Source organism: Mustela nigripes, chromosome 12 (assembly GCF_022355385.1).
Source record: "Mustela nigripes isolate SB6536 chromosome 12, MUSNIG.SB6536, whole genome shotgun sequence".
Classification (NCBI taxonomy): domain Eukaryota; kingdom Metazoa; phylum Chordata; class Mammalia; order Carnivora; family Mustelidae; genus Mustela; species Mustela nigripes.
In genome coordinates this window covers 71,665,878-71,682,909 of record NC_081568.1, presented here as the reverse complement: position 1 = coordinate 71,682,909, position 17,032 = coordinate 71,665,878, and the positions used below count along the sequence as shown (strand labels likewise).

At 40.1% G+C, this 17,032-nt stretch overlaps 1 protein-coding gene across 1 annotated transcript; it reads left to right on the top strand.

Annotated features, from left to right (window-relative positions):
- The first annotated feature begins 2,555 nt into the window (after positions 1 to 2,555).
- C12H5orf15 (chromosome 12 C5orf15 homolog) lies at positions 2,556 to 16,768 on the top strand. The gene is made up of 3 exons (XM_059417567.1): positions 2,556 to 2,745; positions 14,588 to 15,114; positions 16,085 to 16,768. The coding sequence occupies exons 1-3, from the start codon at positions 2,607 to 2,609 to the stop codon at positions 16,214 to 16,216; spliced, it is 798 nt and encodes a 265-aa protein (XP_059273550.1). The 5' UTR covers positions 2,556 to 2,606; the 3' UTR covers positions 16,217 to 16,768.
- Positions 16,769 to 17,032: the final 264 nt, after the last annotated feature.

Genomic DNA, 17,032 nt, shown 5'->3' with positions numbered 1-17,032 from the left:
CCAAAACTTGTTGGCCTCAGTATTGTCATACTGCCTTCATTTGTTGGGTTCATGAGGCTCTGTATCTATTTCAAAGTGAACTTGTGAATTTCTCCAGAGATTTTGGCACAAAATGGTTGTTCGGTACATCCAGTCAGATGCCGGTTACAGTACTGGTATTTTGAAATGTACAAAGGGCCCTGTGAATATTGAGAGTATATTTCCCTTCCCACTTACATAAATATCTGCCTGTTGTATGCAGTATGTCAGAATATTGTGCAAAATTCCCCGAGTTCATGGTATTTCATCAGTAAGAGAACCTAAACATTCTGGTGTGGGGACAAAAGGAAGAAAGTGGACAAAGAAGAGAAGATTGAAGGTGAGTTTATTAGGGAAAAAGGCTAATGTCTAAAGCTCCCAACAAGCAGAAGCTGGAATCAAGAGTCTTATTCGCTAAACTGAGTGGTGGTTTGTGTACTCAGAGAAGGGAGAGCTCTAAGGGAATTTGGGAAGACTTTGTGTCCTGGCTACCATGAAGGGTTTGGAATAAGGGCACCATTCAGTCTGTCTAGGCTTGTGGTGGGCTTAGGGAAACGAACATGAATGACCTCTTAGTTTTTTTTTACCAACACAGAGTTTGTGTGTTTCTGAGCTGTCACTGGGGCCAGATAAATGTTAAGGGAAACCAGATTCAAGAGAAGAGGGGCCCCTTCTTAGAGGGGCAGTTCTGCTGTGTCTCTGAGGATTCTGTGGGAATCATGGAGATCAGAGTGGTGAAGCTATGGGTACAGCAAATGTCTTGCTTCATGCCACAATGATTTTCCTGCAGATCAATGAAGTGGAACTTCTATGATTTTAAGCCTACAGACATTTATTTAAGAAACATTTGCAGACACTCTGTTTATGACAACTTTTTATTACTAATGGCATTTAGTAAAATCCATTTTTAGAAAAAAAAAATTGCAGAACACACAGGCCAAAGCATGTGTCAAGGCTGTGGGGGAATGCTAAATCTGCATTTTCATATATTGGGGGTTTTAAGTCACAAAATTTAAAAAGTAACAGAAGCTTATTGTAGGAAATGTGGAGGCTGTTTGCGCCCTACTTCCTGGCCTGCTTTTCGTGCTTTTGCTCCATTATGCCTTTACCATTGTATAGTGTGTATTTTACACTATTGTCTTCCTCACAAACTGTACAAAGGGTATGTGGTTTGTTTTGTTAATTGCTGTATACTGAAATATGAGAAGGTGCTAAATATCTGTTGAAGTAATAAATAATTAGGAGAAAGATAAAAAGTAAAACACTTACCTATAATTCCACCACCTAGATACAGCTGCTGTGAACAGTTGGGATTCATTTGCCTTTGGGAGAGGGAGGGCAGCTACTTCCCTTTCAACGTTTTTAAATTTTTTTTAATTTTTAATTTTTAATTTTTTTTTTAAGATTTTATTTATTTATTTGACAGACAGAGATCACAAGCAGGCAGACAGGCAGGCAGAGAGAGGGAGAGGAGGAAGCAGGCTCCCTGCAGAGCAGAGAGCCCGATGCGGGACTCGATCCCAGGACCCTGAGATCATGACCTGAGCCGAAGGCAGCGGCTTAACCCACTGAGCCACCCAGGCGCCCCTCAACGTTTTTTACAAAAGATTTTAATTTATTTGAGAGAAAGAAAGAGAGCAGGAGAGGCAGAGGGAGAGAGAATCCGAAGCAGAGTGCCCCCTGAGCATGCAGGTGGAGGTGGGGCTTGATTTCACCGCCCTGAGATGGTGATCTGAGCCAAAATCAAGAGCTGGCCGCTTAAATTAAGTCAGTCAGAGAAAGACAATTATCCTATGATTTCACTCCTATGTGGAATTTAAGAAACAAAACAGGGGAGTATGGGGGAAGGGAGGGAAAAATAAAACGAAATGAAATCAGAGAGACAAACCCTGAGATTCTTAATCATAGGAAACAATCTGAGGGATGTTGGAGGGAAGGGGGGGCGTAGGAGGAGGGAGGGATGGATAACTTGCTGATGAGCATTAAGGATGGCACCTAATGGAATGAGCACTGGGTGTTATATAACACTGATGAATCACTGAACTGAACCTCTGAAACTGATAATACACTATATGTTAATTAATTAATTGAGTTTAAATAATAATAATAATAATAATAATAAAGATTTGGCTGCTTAACCCATTGAGCCACCCAGGTGCCCCTTCTAACAATGTTTTTAGGGGGACCTGGCTGGTTCAGTCCACACTTGATTTCAGGGTTATAAGTTCGGGCTCCACTTTGGGTATAGAGATTACTGAAAAATAGTCTTAAAAAAACCAAAAAAACCCCAATGTTTTAAAATACTTCCCTGAACTATAGAGTATCCCATCACATGGCAGGCAGGGAAGGCTGCGCTCTGACCCTCTCTACGTCTAACACTTAACAGCCTCAGGCCGCAGGGGCTTGGGTGGGGCGGACCAGCTGCAACAGCTCCGTACCCTTCCTCCTCCGCGGATTTCCTGAGTGCCGCGCTGGGCTGCGACGTCATCACGTTGGGACGTAGATGCCTTAGGCCGTCGTGCCTTACGCAGTGTCTGATGTCATGACGTAGAGCCTAGCAACCGCGCAGGCTCCTGGCGGAGTCCGTTATGGCCGCTGCTACCTTGAGGAGGATGAGGGGAACCGTGCAAAGGAAACTGCGGCCTTCGCCCGGCCTTCAGGTCCCCGGAGTATTGGCGTGGCCGCTGGTCCCGGCGCTCCTGCTTGCGTCCGCCACCATGTCCAGTGGTAAAGGGGGCGCGGCGGCAGGGCGGGCGCGGGAAGACGCGGAGGGCCAGCATGGGCGGGGAGACAGGCCCGGCCGGGGAAAAGACGCTTCGGAGTGTCGGGAGCAGATGGCACTGTGTAGACAGGGCAGAGTCTCTAGGGGCGAGGACGGAGGGTAAGGTGTCTGAGGGAGTCTGAGGAGGTGGGGTCTCTGAGAAGCCGAGAAATAGGGATGAGAGATGCGGGGATCCAGGGAGCGGGGAGCAGAGTATGTAGATGGGCGTGGAGGGAGGAGTGGTGGTGGTGTCTAGAGAATCTTGAAGAATGGGTTGCTACAGGGTATGGCGGTGGTGGGGTCTCCGAAATTGCTCGCAGTCGTGAGGGGACAGAGGGGACAGATGCTGAGGAGATGACCGCGGTTAGGAGGTGTGGTGTCTAGAGAGGGTCCCAACGCGGGGGTCGGGCGGGGGAGGCACGCAGGGGTGTAGCAGGGCCAAGGGAGTGTGGGCGGTTTCCGGAACGGTGAGGTAAGGGGTAAAGACCAGGGTGGGCCGGGGCACTGACCAGACTGAGCTGAAGGAATAATTTTGGAGAGCAAAAGTGAAGGGGAGAAAGCTGTCTTAGGATACTGGTGCTTCTCTGAGATCTGGGAGGTTCTGGTGCTTGGCAAAGAGCCAGGATACTGAGGCTCTGGGCTCCTGAGGGGCTTGCGAGGAGGAGAGGAGGAAGGCGACAAGGGAGATTCTTGGTAAACATGGTTCCTTGTGTCCTGGGTTAGCTGGAAAAGACTACTGCTTCCTTTAAATAGAGTCGTAGGATTTTATTTCATTTAAAATTTTTTATTAAAATTCTTTTTATTATTTATTTAGGTATGATTAGCATATAACATGCTAGATTCAGGAGTACAACATAAATTTGGTATTCGTGTACACTGGGAACTGATCACTTCAATAAATGTAGTTACAACATATCACATTTTGTAACAGTTACAAAATTTTTTTTTCTTGTAATAAGAGCTTTTAAGATTTACTCTTTGCAGCTTTCAAATATGCATTATTATTCTTACTGACCATAGTCACCATGCTATTTATTACATCCTCATGACTTATTTTGTAATTGGGAGTTTCTTCCTTTTGGTGCTCCTCTACCATTTCACCAACCTCCAATTCTCTCTTTTCTGGCAACCACCAGTCTCTTCTATATGAGTTTGGCTTGTTTGCTTGTTTGTTGTTGTTTTGATTCCCCCCCCCCCCCCCATAGAGGTGAAATCATATGGTATTTGTCTTTCTCTGTCTGACTTATTTCAATTAGCATAGTGCTTCAAGGTCCATCCATGTTGTCACAAATGCTATATTTCATTTTTTGTGAGTGTGTGGCTGAGTATTATTCCATTGTATATACATACCACATATTTACCTATTCGTCCATCCATAGGCATTTAGGTTGTTTCTCTGTCTTGGCTGTTGTAAATAATGCTGCATGATTAAGTATTTCTTTTCTTAGAAATATTACATTATGGGGCGCCTGGGTGGCTCAGTGGGTTAAAGCCTCTGCCTTCGACTCAGGTCATGATCTCAGGGTCCTGGGATCGAGCCCCATGTCGGACTCTCTGCTTCCCTTCCTCCCTCTCTCTGCCTGCCTCTCTGTCTACTTGTGATCTCTGTCTATCAAATAAATAAATAAAATGTTAAAAAAAAAAAAGAAATACTACATTGTGAATGAAGATATTGAAGGCTTTATCAGGAAATAAAGAAGTGTGTAATTTAGGGCCTGAGACTTAGGGGGGCAAATCTATTAATAAGAATTTGATTAAGCATGTATTTTGTTTACTATTCCCTTTTTTCTTTAGGCAGACATAGCCCTGCTCTTCTTCTTAAATCTTTTTGGAATTTTCAGATGAAAAACAGTGTGAATGGGATAGTGTTTTCTTATTTGCCAACAGGGACTGTCTAGCCATACATTCGTCTACTACAGTGCTGTGGTTACTTCCTTAGGTTTCCCCAGCAGCAGTGAGGGCAGGGCAGCCACCATCCCAGAAGCATTTTAAGTTTGTGGGGAAGGACTGAGATTCATTTTCCCAAGGCCCCTTCATCAAGAGTAGAATATAACGAGGATTTCTTTGGTTGATGCAAATATTCCTTTTCCCAAAGTACTTACGTAGTATGATTGTTTTGGTTATTTAATCATTTAAGACAAAACCTGACATTAAACATTTATATTTCTTACTGGAATGATTAAGACATACAGTTTGAGGGATATATAGCTGGTAACTGTAGTTCATAAACAGCTTTCCCCCTGGTTGAAAATTTTGTAGGGAGGGTCAAGCAAGGGGGAAATGTGGAGTATTAAGGTGTCTTCTTGTTTCTATTTATTAGAACACCATAAATATTGCTCCAACTAAACTGGGACATGTTAGATAATCTTTCTTTTTTTTTTTATTAAGTCTTTCTGTCAATTTAAAATTCTTATTCTCTTCTAAAAATAATTTGAATGTAAACTAACATGCTCTTAAGAACGAGGCAGCTACATTGCAGTGCTGCATGCCATTTGTAAAACTTTGGTAAGAAAAGTGTTTTTTGTAAGCTTACCTTATGATAGAGCAATTTCAAATAATTACTCTTTTGTTTGATTTTTTTTTATTTTAAAGATTTTTAAATTTAAATTTATTTTGAGAGAACACAAGCAGGGGTAGGAGCAGAGGGAAAGAGAGAAGCAGACTCCCTGCTGAGCAGGGAGCCCAATTCGTGGTTCAGTTTCAGCACCCCAGGATCATGACCCAAGCCAAAGGCAGACACCTAACAGACTGAACCACCCAGGCACCCCAACGTAATTACTCTTTTAATAAAAAAAAACAGCCAAATAAGATGTGTTGAGTTCCAAACTTCAAGTAAGCATAGAAAGTTAGGAAGTTACTGCATTAGATTTATTTAAACTTGTTTTATATTAGGTTTCTTTTCTTTTTTTTTTTAAGATTTTATTTTATTATTTTATTTATTTGACAGAGATCACAAGTAGGCAGAGAGCGAGAGAGAGAGAGAGAGGGGAAGGGAAGCAGGCTCCCTGCTGAGCAGAGAGCCCGATACTGGGCTCTATCCTAGGACCCTGGGATCATGACCTGAGCTGAAGGCAGAGGCTTTAACCCACTGAGCCACCTACTGGACATTGGTGTTCGGTGGTAGAATTCTTGCCTGCCCACTGAGCCACCTAGGTGCCTCTCAAATTAGGTTTCTTAAAATTGCAGTACTTGGTTGTATTCTTGGCAATCTGTAAGGATTTTAAAGTTTTATATTTTTATTTTGACAAAATCTAAAAAAAATTAATATAAGCATTGTTTTGGATCACTAGATGATCATCTTATGATTAGGTCTTACCACGTCATTTCAAAAGTGCCTTCTTTCTGTGTTTGCCATCGGATTGCTCCCAAATGATCACCTAAATTTAATTGGTAATATGTTTAATTTTTGAGACACTGTTGCCTCAGTGCCCATTCTGGGTACTCAGTGCTCATGCAGGGTACTCTGCATTCTTGTTGAAGAGTTATTGTTGTGGGACACGTGGGTGGCTCAGTTGGTTGGGCATCTGCCTTCGGCTCAGGTCATGATCCCGGCGTACTGGGATCGAGTCCCACATTGGGCTCCTTGCTTGGAGGGGAGCCTGTTTCTCCATCTGCCTCTGCCTGCCATTCTGTCTGCCTGTGCTTGCTTTCTCTCTGACAAATAAATAAAATCTTAAAAAAAAAAAAAAAAGAGTTATTGTTGTAATCTATTTTAAGACAGTTTTTTAAAGAGACCCGTAAAAAAAAAGAGAGAATTTAATGTAGAAAGTCATTTTTAAAATGTTGTTTTAGGGGCGCCTAGGTGGCTCAGTGAGTTAAGCCTATGCCTTCTGCTTGGGTCATGGTCTCAGAGTCCTGGGATTGAGCCCCGTATAGGGCTCTCTGCTCAGCAGGGAACCTGCTTCCCCCCACCTCTGCCTGTCTCTCTGCCTACTTGTGATCTCTTTCTCTGCCAAATAAATAAATAAAATCTTCAGAAAAAAAAATGTTGTTTAACTAGAGTGGTAATATCAAATAGTAAAGGGTAAAAGTGGGACATTTAGAAATCTAAAGTAATACATATGATTGTAGAAGCTCAGCAATTAAATCCATAAAGTCAGAGTCACTTTGTTCTGAATACCCTTCATTTCTGACTAGATTGTATTCTCTGGTTTGAAGGAGTGGAGGACCAGGAGGTCCAAGTTTTTACTCCTTGAACAATACTTATTATTTTTTTAAAGATTTTATTTATTTATTTGACAGAGAGAGTGAGATCACAAGCAGGCAGAGAGAGAGGGGGAAGCAGGCTCCCTGCTGAGCAGAGATTTCCCGATGCGGGGCTCGATGCTAAGACCCTGAGATCATGACCTAAGCTGAAGGCACGAGGGAGGCTTAACCCACTGAGCCACCCAGGCGCCCCTGAATAATGCTTATTAACTTTGCTCCTACTTGGTGCTAGGTATTGTAGTTATAATAACAAATGCAGTGATATTGGAGATACCCTTAGAAGAATGAGTGGGTTTTGCCTGGCTGAAAACTATGGGAAAGGCTTTTCAGAGAGTGTGATAGGTGCAAAGATGCTACTTGGGAAGTAGTGTAGGGTTTGTGGTGACAGTTGGGGCAAGAGCATGTTTAGTAAACAGGTATTGATATCCGTTAAGTAGGCAACAGGGATAGAGTAGTTTGGGAGTTTAGTAAGATATGAGGTTGAGGTAATGGGTGCCAGATCATGTAGGATCTTGTAGGCTATTATAAAGACTTAGAGTTTTACATTTGATAGAAATGGAGAGCTCCCAGAGGGTTTTAAGCATAATTGAACTTAAGTTTTTACAGGAAGACTCTGGCTGCTATGTCAAAAGCAGACAGTAGGAGTTAAAGTAGAAGCAGGCAGAGGGTTTAGAAGGCCTTACTCGTTTGGAGTGGGAAGTAAAAGTATGTTTCCTTAAACTTTTTATTTTGAAATACTTGTAGATTCACTTACAATTGTAAGAAATAATATAGGTTCTGTATACCTTGTACCCATTTCCCCATCTTAAGAAACTCTAGTACCATGTCACAACCACGGTATTGACATGGATACAGTCGAGATAAAGAGCATTTCACCAACCTCTTGTGTTGCTTTTTTATAGTTACTCCTACTTCCTTCCTATCCCCACTCCATCTTGAAATCCTGACAATCACTAATCTGTTCTTTATTTCTTTAATTTTATCATTTGAAGAATGTGATATAAATGGAATCATATAGTATGTAACTTTTTGGAATTGGCTTTTTTTTAATTTTAATTTTTTTACCTAGTGTAATTCTTCGTAGATTCATCGAGTTGTTTCACGTGTCAGTAGTTTGTTTTTTTTTTATTGCTGAGTAATACTCTGATATTATATAGACACACTGCACTTGTTTAACCACTCATCCTTTGAAGGACATCTGGGTTGCTTCCAGTTTTTGACTTTTATGATTAAAGCTGCTACAAACTTTCATGTGTGGATTTTCTGTGTGATTGTAAGTTTTCATTTCTTTGGGATAAATGCCCAGGAGTGCAGTAGCTGGGTCATATGGTAGTTACGTATTTAGTTTTTTAAGGAACTGCCAAACTGTTTTCTGTCATAGTTGTCCTATTTTATGTTACCACCAGCAGCATTTAAGTGATCTAGCTTCTCTGCATCTTTGCCAATATTTGGTGTTGTCATTACTTTTTATTTTAGTCATTCTGATAGGTGTACAGTAATAGCTTTATTGTGGTTTTAATTTGCATTTCCCTAGTGGCTAATATCTTTTCCTGTGTTTATTTGCCATCTGTATATTCTCGTCAGTGAAATGTGCCTCTGTGTCTGTTGCCTGTGTTCTAATTGGATGGTTAGGTTTCTCATTTTTGAGTTTTCAGATTTTTTTTCTTTAATTTGACAGAGAGAGAGATCATAAGTAGACAGAGAAGCAGGCAGAGAGAGAGAGGGGGAAGCAGGCTCCCTGCCGAGCGGAGAGCCCAATACAGGGTTCGATCCCGGACCCCGAGATCATGACCTGAACCTAAGGCAGAGGCCCAACCCACTGAGCCACCCAGGCGCCCCAAGTTTTCAGGTTTTTTTAATGTATTCTGGATACTAGTCCTTTTTTGCATTGGATCTCACAAATATTTCTTCTTTTGTATAGCTTATCTTTTCATCCTCACAGGAAAGTCTTTCATGGAGCAAAAGTTTTTCATTTTGATAAATCAAATTTATGGATTTTTTTTTTCTTTTTATGTATTGTGTGTCAGGTCTACAAATTTGTGCCTAGTTCTAGATTCTAAAGATTTTTTTTCCCTTTGTCTTTTTCTAAAAGCTTTATGATTTTACATTTATTTTTATTTTTTTAAAGATTTATTTGAGCGAGCAAGCACATGTGTGCACTTCAGAGCAAGGGGAGGAGCCCAGGGGAAGGGAAAGAAAGAGGGAGAGAATTCCAAGCAGAATTTGTGTTGAGTGTGGAACCGGAGGTGGCCTTGATCTCATGACCCTGAGATCATGACCTGAGCTGAAACCAAGAGTTGGATGCTTAACTGACTGAGTTCCTAGGTGTCCCTACATTTTACATTTAAATTTGTGATCCAAGGGTGCCTGGGTGGCTCAGATGGTTGAACATCTGCCTTCGGCTCAGGTTGTGATCTCCAGGTCCTGGGATCCAGTTCTGCGTTGGAGCAGGGTTGGGGGTGTCTGCTTCTCTTTCTCCCCCTGCTTGTGGTCTCTCTCTCTCTTTCAAATGAATAAATAAAATCTTAAAAAAAATTTTATATTTATATTTTTATTGTATTTATTTATTATTGTTATTTTTTAAAGTAATCTTTATACCCAGTATGGGGTTTGGACTTATGACCCAAGGATCAGGAGTCACGTGCTCCTCTGAGGCAGCCAGAAGCTCCTGTGATCCATTTTTAGTTCATTTTTGTATAAGGTGTGAGACTTAGGTCAAGGTTTATTTAACTTGTTATTATGGTAGATTACATCGATTGATTTTTGAATACTGAATTAGTTTTGCACCCTGGAATAACCTTTGTTCATGGAATATTATTCTTCTTATATATTACTGATTTCTATTTGCTAATATTTTGTTAAGGATTTTTGCATCTTTGTTCATGAAAAATATTAGTGTGTAGTTTTCTTTTTATGTAGTGGTTTTGTTTTGGTATCGAGATAATAATATTGGCTTCATAAAATAAATTGCACATTGTTTCCTCATGTTCTCTGGGAGAGATTCTGTAGAGTTGGTGATAGTTCTTTAAACATTTAATTCTCCATAAAACCATTTGGGACTGGAGATTAATTCTTTGGGAGTTTTAAAATTAAAGATTCATTTGTGTTAATAGTTATAGGGCTATTCACATGATGTATTTCATACTGGGTGAGTTGTGGGAGTTCGTGTTTTTAAGCCTTGGGTCTTAACTTTCTCTTTTGGTTGGCTTTTTATGACATTGCTCTGGGAGGGGAGGAGGGGGTTGCTGCACAGTACTGTCAGATAGCTGTAGAACTCTAGGGTCTCCACTTGATCTCTGTTGACACCCAAAGGGTAATGGTCTTCTTGTTACTTCTGGACTAGGGTGGGAGTTCTGTCTCCCCTTATCCAGTGGTGGGGGTGGCCTTGTTACTACTGGATGATGATTAAAGTCTTGACTCTATACTAGGCCTCTTCTGACACCATTACACTGTGGAGGAGGAAGAGGCACCTTGTTACAGCCTGCAGAAGGTGGCTTCTGCAGTAGGCTTTCTACTTGGCCTTTGCTGGTGTGGATGACAGCGGAGCTGTCATGTGTGTGTGTGTGTGTGTGTGTGTGTCTGTGTGTAAGTGTTTGCCTGGAGTAGAGCAGTCATTTTCTAAAGTTTTCTTTCTTGCTAGGCTGCCTCTCTCCTAATTTTTTTGATTAGAGAGAACAGGCTTTTTTTTTGTAGTGGGACAGGAGACGGCATGTTTTTGTACATACTCGTTGATGTTTCCATGTTGGTTTCTTCAGCTACAGGTCTAGAATACGTGAGGGAAAAAGAAAATCCAGGGAAGTCACAACTAGGTTGTTCCTCAGGTCCTGAATTCTGTAACCACTCTGCCTTATTCTTTCCACCTTTCAGTGTCTTATGTTATTTTATATATAATATCCAGGGTTAGTTGTTTTCAGTGGAGGAATAGGGAAAAGTTTGTCTATTCCCATTCTTCTGGAAGCCTAAGTAAGAATTCATTTTGAATATGTTAATTTGAAAGTCAGACATCCAAGAGGAGATGTCAAGTAGCAGTTGGATTTATAAGTCTAGAGTTCTGGTAGTTCATGTAAATTTTCTTCTCATGGCTCCCTTTTTCTCAGAGCAGTTAGGAAGTAATGCCATCCGTTGAAAATGAGGACAACAGAGAAGGTGTTTTTGAGAACAGAGGAGCATGTGAATGGAGTGGTCTCCTAAGGGAATGGGAGGCTAAATGAACTAGAAATATACAGTATAAGTGCCAGCAACATTACACGTACATCTGAATCTTTGGCGTTGAATTTAAAATGAAATAAAAATGGTGACATGATTGTGTATTTATTTCCAGCCATGTTTAGCTGCTTGGTGCGGATGGGGAGTAGTCACAGAGTTTGATTGAACTTGGGATGTAGCCTTGCCAAGTGAATGGGACAGCGTGAGCAAGGGGAAAGGGGATTGGTGGTGTACATAAGGGAGGGTTCATGGCTGACTACAAAATTGAATCTTGGTAAAGAGAAAGGACAAGGGTATTGGGTAAGGGTGGGATGGTGGTCATGGGGGACTGAGAAGATGGTGGGATCAGAGAATCATAGGTCCTTTTGGACTATGAAGGCAAGAGAATGAATTAGGATAGGTGGTCATATCAGCAAGTAGGTTGCCTGCAGTTGAGATTATGGAAGAGTTGTGATGATAGTGACCATGGTTTGATAAGTTAAGGTTTGATAAGTTTGATAAGGTAAGGGGAAGGTCTGGCTTATCAGAAGAGAGGTCGAGGTTTTGGATTCCAGACAGGAGCACTTGGGTGGAATGAACTGATTTTAGCCAGGAGCTAAAGTCATTGAGAATAGGAACCTTTGATGGACAAAGGTTATTGGATTATAGCTGATGATGGGAGAATCAAGGCCGGTGCATTTAAGGGGGGGAACGGGAGAATGGTTTGGAAGGGCCCTTCTGTCCCTACCCCTCCCCCAACCACCCCAGAATACTTTCCCCTCTTCCAAACCCAGAGGTGCAAGGATGTGGGTGAATAAACAAATGTTAATTAAAAGGACTTCAGGGAAATTATGTCTTTAAGGGAGAGCAGTTTTCAGTTATAAAAAGAAAGTAAGAGATAAAAGAAGGGATTTGCTGATATCTCACTGAATTCCAGAGTGCACAGTGGATCGGTTTCTGGACAGGGAAAGGGGTGGGAGGTGGGGATAATTACAGTCATTTGCACTCCTATCAGCTTGTGTCCTTTAAATATACATGATAGTTCTATTTTAGTATATGTGCTGCTGAAGTGAGCACTATACATGATTATTCTAAAAGTCACATATAGAAAGACAATTTTTTAAAAAGTGAAGGTTAGTTAGTTGGCTCCCAGCTTTAAAAAAAAAATTAGCTTTTGAGGCGCCTGGGTGGCTCAGTTGGTTGAGTGACTGCCTTTGGCTCAGGTCATGATACTGGAGTCCCGTGATGGAGTCCCGGAGTCTGCTTTTCCCACTGACCTTTCTCCACTCATGCTCTCTCTTTCTCTCATTCTCTCTGTCTCTCAAATAAATAAATAAAATCTTTAAAAAAAATTAGCTTTTAAATCATATTTTCCCTGACTTCGACAGGAAAGTTAAATATACCAGAGAAATAGTAATTTGTAAATGCAAATATAAAAAGTCTTAAGAAATTCTTGATTTCTGACTACGGTACTCAATTGTAGGCCCTCTTTCTTTGTTTTCTTTTAATGGAAAGTTTCAAGGGGCCAACTGTTGAAAATACTTTAAGGCAGTTTTACTAATTTACTAATTTTTTTTAACCAATTTACTAATTTTTTTTCTAAGAGATTCCAGTCAGTCTCATTGAAACTAGCCATTTTTTCTATACAAAAGAGTTGTCAACTATGATACACAAACCAGAGTGTATTCATGTATTCAAGTATTACATGTTTGAACAAAGAGTGGTCTGTTAGGTTGTTGATTTATGTGCATACACATGTTTGTGAAAGCCCAGGAATGATTTGGTTTAATCTTACCCCTACAAAGTATTTTACTTTAATTTGATAGGCTTTAAAATAGTATCTTTGTGTTTTTAGATCTCATGTGACAATTCATCTTTAAAAAAAAAAAGATTTATATACTTTCAGAGAGAGAGAGAGAAAGAACACAAATTGGGGGAGGGCAGAAGGAGAAGGAGAGAGAGTCTTAAGCAGACTCTGCTAAATGTGGAGCCCAACACAGGCTTGATCTCATGATGCTGAGATCATGAGTCAAAATCTCAGCTGAGATGCTGAGCCAAAATCAAGTTAGACGCTTGACCACTACACTATCCAGGTGCCCCAGACAGTTCATTATTTTTACAAGTATAATGGGTATTCTTGAAGCTTTTCAACAGATACTACATTAGATTGTATATTAGAAACACTGTTAAATTTCAGCAGGGATTCTTCTGAACTTTTGGTGTATAGAGTTACTTCTGTAAATAATTTTAACTACTTTAGTAAACCATACTGAGTGGGTGGGAGCATAGGGAAATAAGAGCTTGTACATATTTGGTGTCATTCCCATTCTGGATTGCCTTACCCAATCTTTAAAATAGTCTAGTTCAGGACACCAGGGTGGCTCAGTGGGTTAAAGCCTTAGCCTTTCCACTCAGGTCATGATCTCAGGGTGCCCTGCATCGGGCTCTCTGCTCAGCAGAGAGCCTGCTTCCTCCTCTCTCTGCCTACTTGTGATCTCCGTCTGTCAAATAAATAAATAAAATCTTAAAAATAAAATAGTTTATTTTTAAACACTTAGTTTTCAAGTTCCTAATCCAATTTCCTTTTCTTCCCCTTGAGTTTTTGCTTTCTTCGTCCTAAGAGTACCTAAAAGAAAGAAAGGAAGGAAGGAAGAAAGAAAGGAAGTTGGTCTTCAGGTTCTAGTATCACTTAGAAATGCTGATTACAGCTTGCTTATAGCTCTTCTTAAATTTGTTGTATTGTATTGAAAATATTTAGGTTCACATTTTTTAGAAAGATTTTATTTATTTGAGAGAGAGAAAGAAAGCACAAGCAGGGCGAGCATCAGAGGTAGTGGGAAAAGCAGACTCTCTGCTAAGCAGAGAGCCAGACTCAGGGCTTTATCCCCAGACTCTGGGATCATGACCTCAGCCTACAGGCAGATGCCTGACTGAGCCACCTAGGCACCCTATAGGTTCACATTCTGTATCTAGTTTGTGACCTTCTTGAGCCAGGATTGGCCACCAGTCTTTCTGTTCTGGAGATGGGGTGCAGTCTGGACAAGGGTTTTTGAAGTCCAGCCCGTTTTTGAAAAGAAAACAGAGGGGATGGATAAGAAAGAGCTTTGTATGAATTTTACCATTGTGACCCAAAGTTATCCCATCTGCTCTTTCCTTTATCTTTTGATGACATGCTGTGTAATGTAGTAGGTCTCTTATTGTGCTAAACTTCTTACTTTCTGGCTAAAGAGTTATTTACCTGATGAATAGTTGACTAAGAAGACATGTAACTGATTGATGGCCATTGAGACTTATTAATAAATTCTCAAGGGAAAGGAATTTGGCAAAGAGAAATGCTTAGTGAAAAATTTAGGTAAATATGCTTGTAGCCTGGTGGAGATGAAGTTGGAGCTTTCAGTTTAATATTCTTTATTCTAGCTCAACCACAAACTGATTTGCCGGGCCACGCTGTACCTCAGCAAGATGTTTCTGCTCCAAATATGAGTGCTTTAACACATGAAAACCAAACCAACCTTTCTGTCTTCCAAATCAGCACCACTCTCCGACCCACAACTAGTACAGAGAAAGGTGGAGGGGCATCTGTAGCCCCTCATCCCTCACCTACTACTTCTCTGTCTCAAGAGGAAACAGATAACAATGAAGATCCCAGCATAGAGGAGGAGGATCTTCTCACACTCAATAGTTCTCCGTCCACTGCCAAAGATACTCTGGACAATGGAGACTATGGAGAACCAGACTATGACTGGACCACCAGCCCCAGGGACGAGGAGTCCAGTGAGGCTCTGGAAGAAAACAGGAACTACATGGAAATTGAACAGTCAGTGAGATCTTTTAAGACCCCATCCTCAAATATTGAAGAGGAAGATAGCCATTTCTTTTTTCATCTTATTATTTTTGCTTTTTGTATTGCTGTTGTTTACATTACATATCACAACAAAAGGAAGGTATGTTTGGGGTTTTCAGCCCCTCAAATTGCCCTTAATTATCTCAGTCCTATTTCTTATTAATGTTTTGATAATTCAGAATTTTTTTCTTTTTCAGTCAAGTTTAAATTGATGGTAAAATTTTAAGATGTCTGATCAGTTTATAAACTTGTGGTATGTTTTAACAAATTACAGACAGATTGCTTTACCTTGTGTGCTTCTAAAAAAGGAAGTAGAATTGTTTTTTAATGAGCAAAACCAAAGCCTAGTGGTTTTTGAAAAAGAGATGTTACATCTTAAGTTACCATTTCTACTTCAGTGGGAGTATTTATGGAGAAAGTTTTTTTTTTTTTTTTAAGATTTTATTTATTTATTTGACAGAGACACAGTGAGAGAGGGAACACAAGCAAGGCGAGTGCAAGAGGGAGAAGCAGGCTTCCTGCCAAACAGGAAGCCTGACATGGGGCTTGATCCCAGGACCCTGGGATCATGACCTGAGGCGAAGGCAGATGCTTAATGACTGAGCTCCCCTATGCTCCAGAAAGATTGTTAATTTAATACTTCTAATTAAGTAAGCATTGAACTTAATAGTATTTAATGATTTTTTTCCCTGACTATAAAATCATTACATATTTATTTTGAGTGCCAGTGATACTCTATCCCAGTGTTGAAATGTTGGGCCATATCTGTTCTAAACATCTAAGGGACTTGTTAAATAGGCAGGCTCCTGGGCTCCACTGTGGTTTTCTAATTCATTTCTATAGATAGAATCCAGAATCAGTTTTCAGCAAGCACTCTATACATTAAAATTTGAGTAGCTCTGTTTTTGTTTACAAGAGGGAAAATAAAGCCCTTTTGTTATTGTTTTTTTACTTCTTGAATTTGGTAACCTAGGCTTGTATAAAACCTTTTTATACTTGTTATACTTTTAGCATATCCTCTATTTTCTTTTTGGCATATCTAATTTATTTTATTTTATTTTATTTTCCAGATTTTCCTTCTGGTTCAAAGCAGAAAATGGCGTGATGGTCTTTGTTCCAAAACAGTGGAATATCATCGTCTAGACCAGAATGTTAATGAGGCCATGCCTTCTCTGAAGATTACCAATGATTATATTTTTTAAAGCACTGTGATTTGAGTTTGCTTATTATGTAATTTTATTTGCTTGACTTTTTTATATAATATTGTGCAGATGTTTTGCCATAGGCAGTTGGTACTTAAATGAGAGATGGGGGTCTCTCTTTATTTTGCCTTGGTGCTTTGGAAATGAAATGTCACAAACAAGGAGTATATAATTTTTTTATCTACATTTTTAGAGGTAAATTTAATCAGGTGTCCAGAATGTGGAGCTAAGCGTTCTCTGTTAGTTTTGTTTTAGATTTCTTTATTGTACTTCTTCTGGAAGTATTGGTAATGCTAGTTTTAAAAGATCCTAGCCTTCGGGCGCCTGGGTGGCTCAGTGGTTAAGCCGCTGCCTTCGGCTCAGGTCATGATCTCAGGGTCCTGGGATCGAGTCCCGCATCGGGCTCTCTGCTCAGCAGGGAGCCTGCTTCCTCCTCTCTCTCTCTCTCTGCCTGCCTCTCTGCCTACTTGTGATTTCTCTCTGTCAAATAAATAAATAAAATCTTTAAAAAAAAAAAAAAAAAAAAAAAAAAAAAAAAAAAAAAAAATAAAAGATCCTAGCCTTCAACTAAATCCTAACATTATCTGGAACTGCTGGCTCAGATTCTCTTTCTGCCATCCAAGTACTATTTTTTTAGCACATATTTTGTGCTCCCAAACTGTAATCTACAAGGATGTGTGTAATAGTGCTTGGCATATAAGTATCATTTTTTCTTTCAGGAAAATTGATTTGCATATTTTTGGATAATTTAAACATAATTTAAGATAATGATATTGCTCAATCCGACTGCAATTTTAGGCAACACATTAATAAATG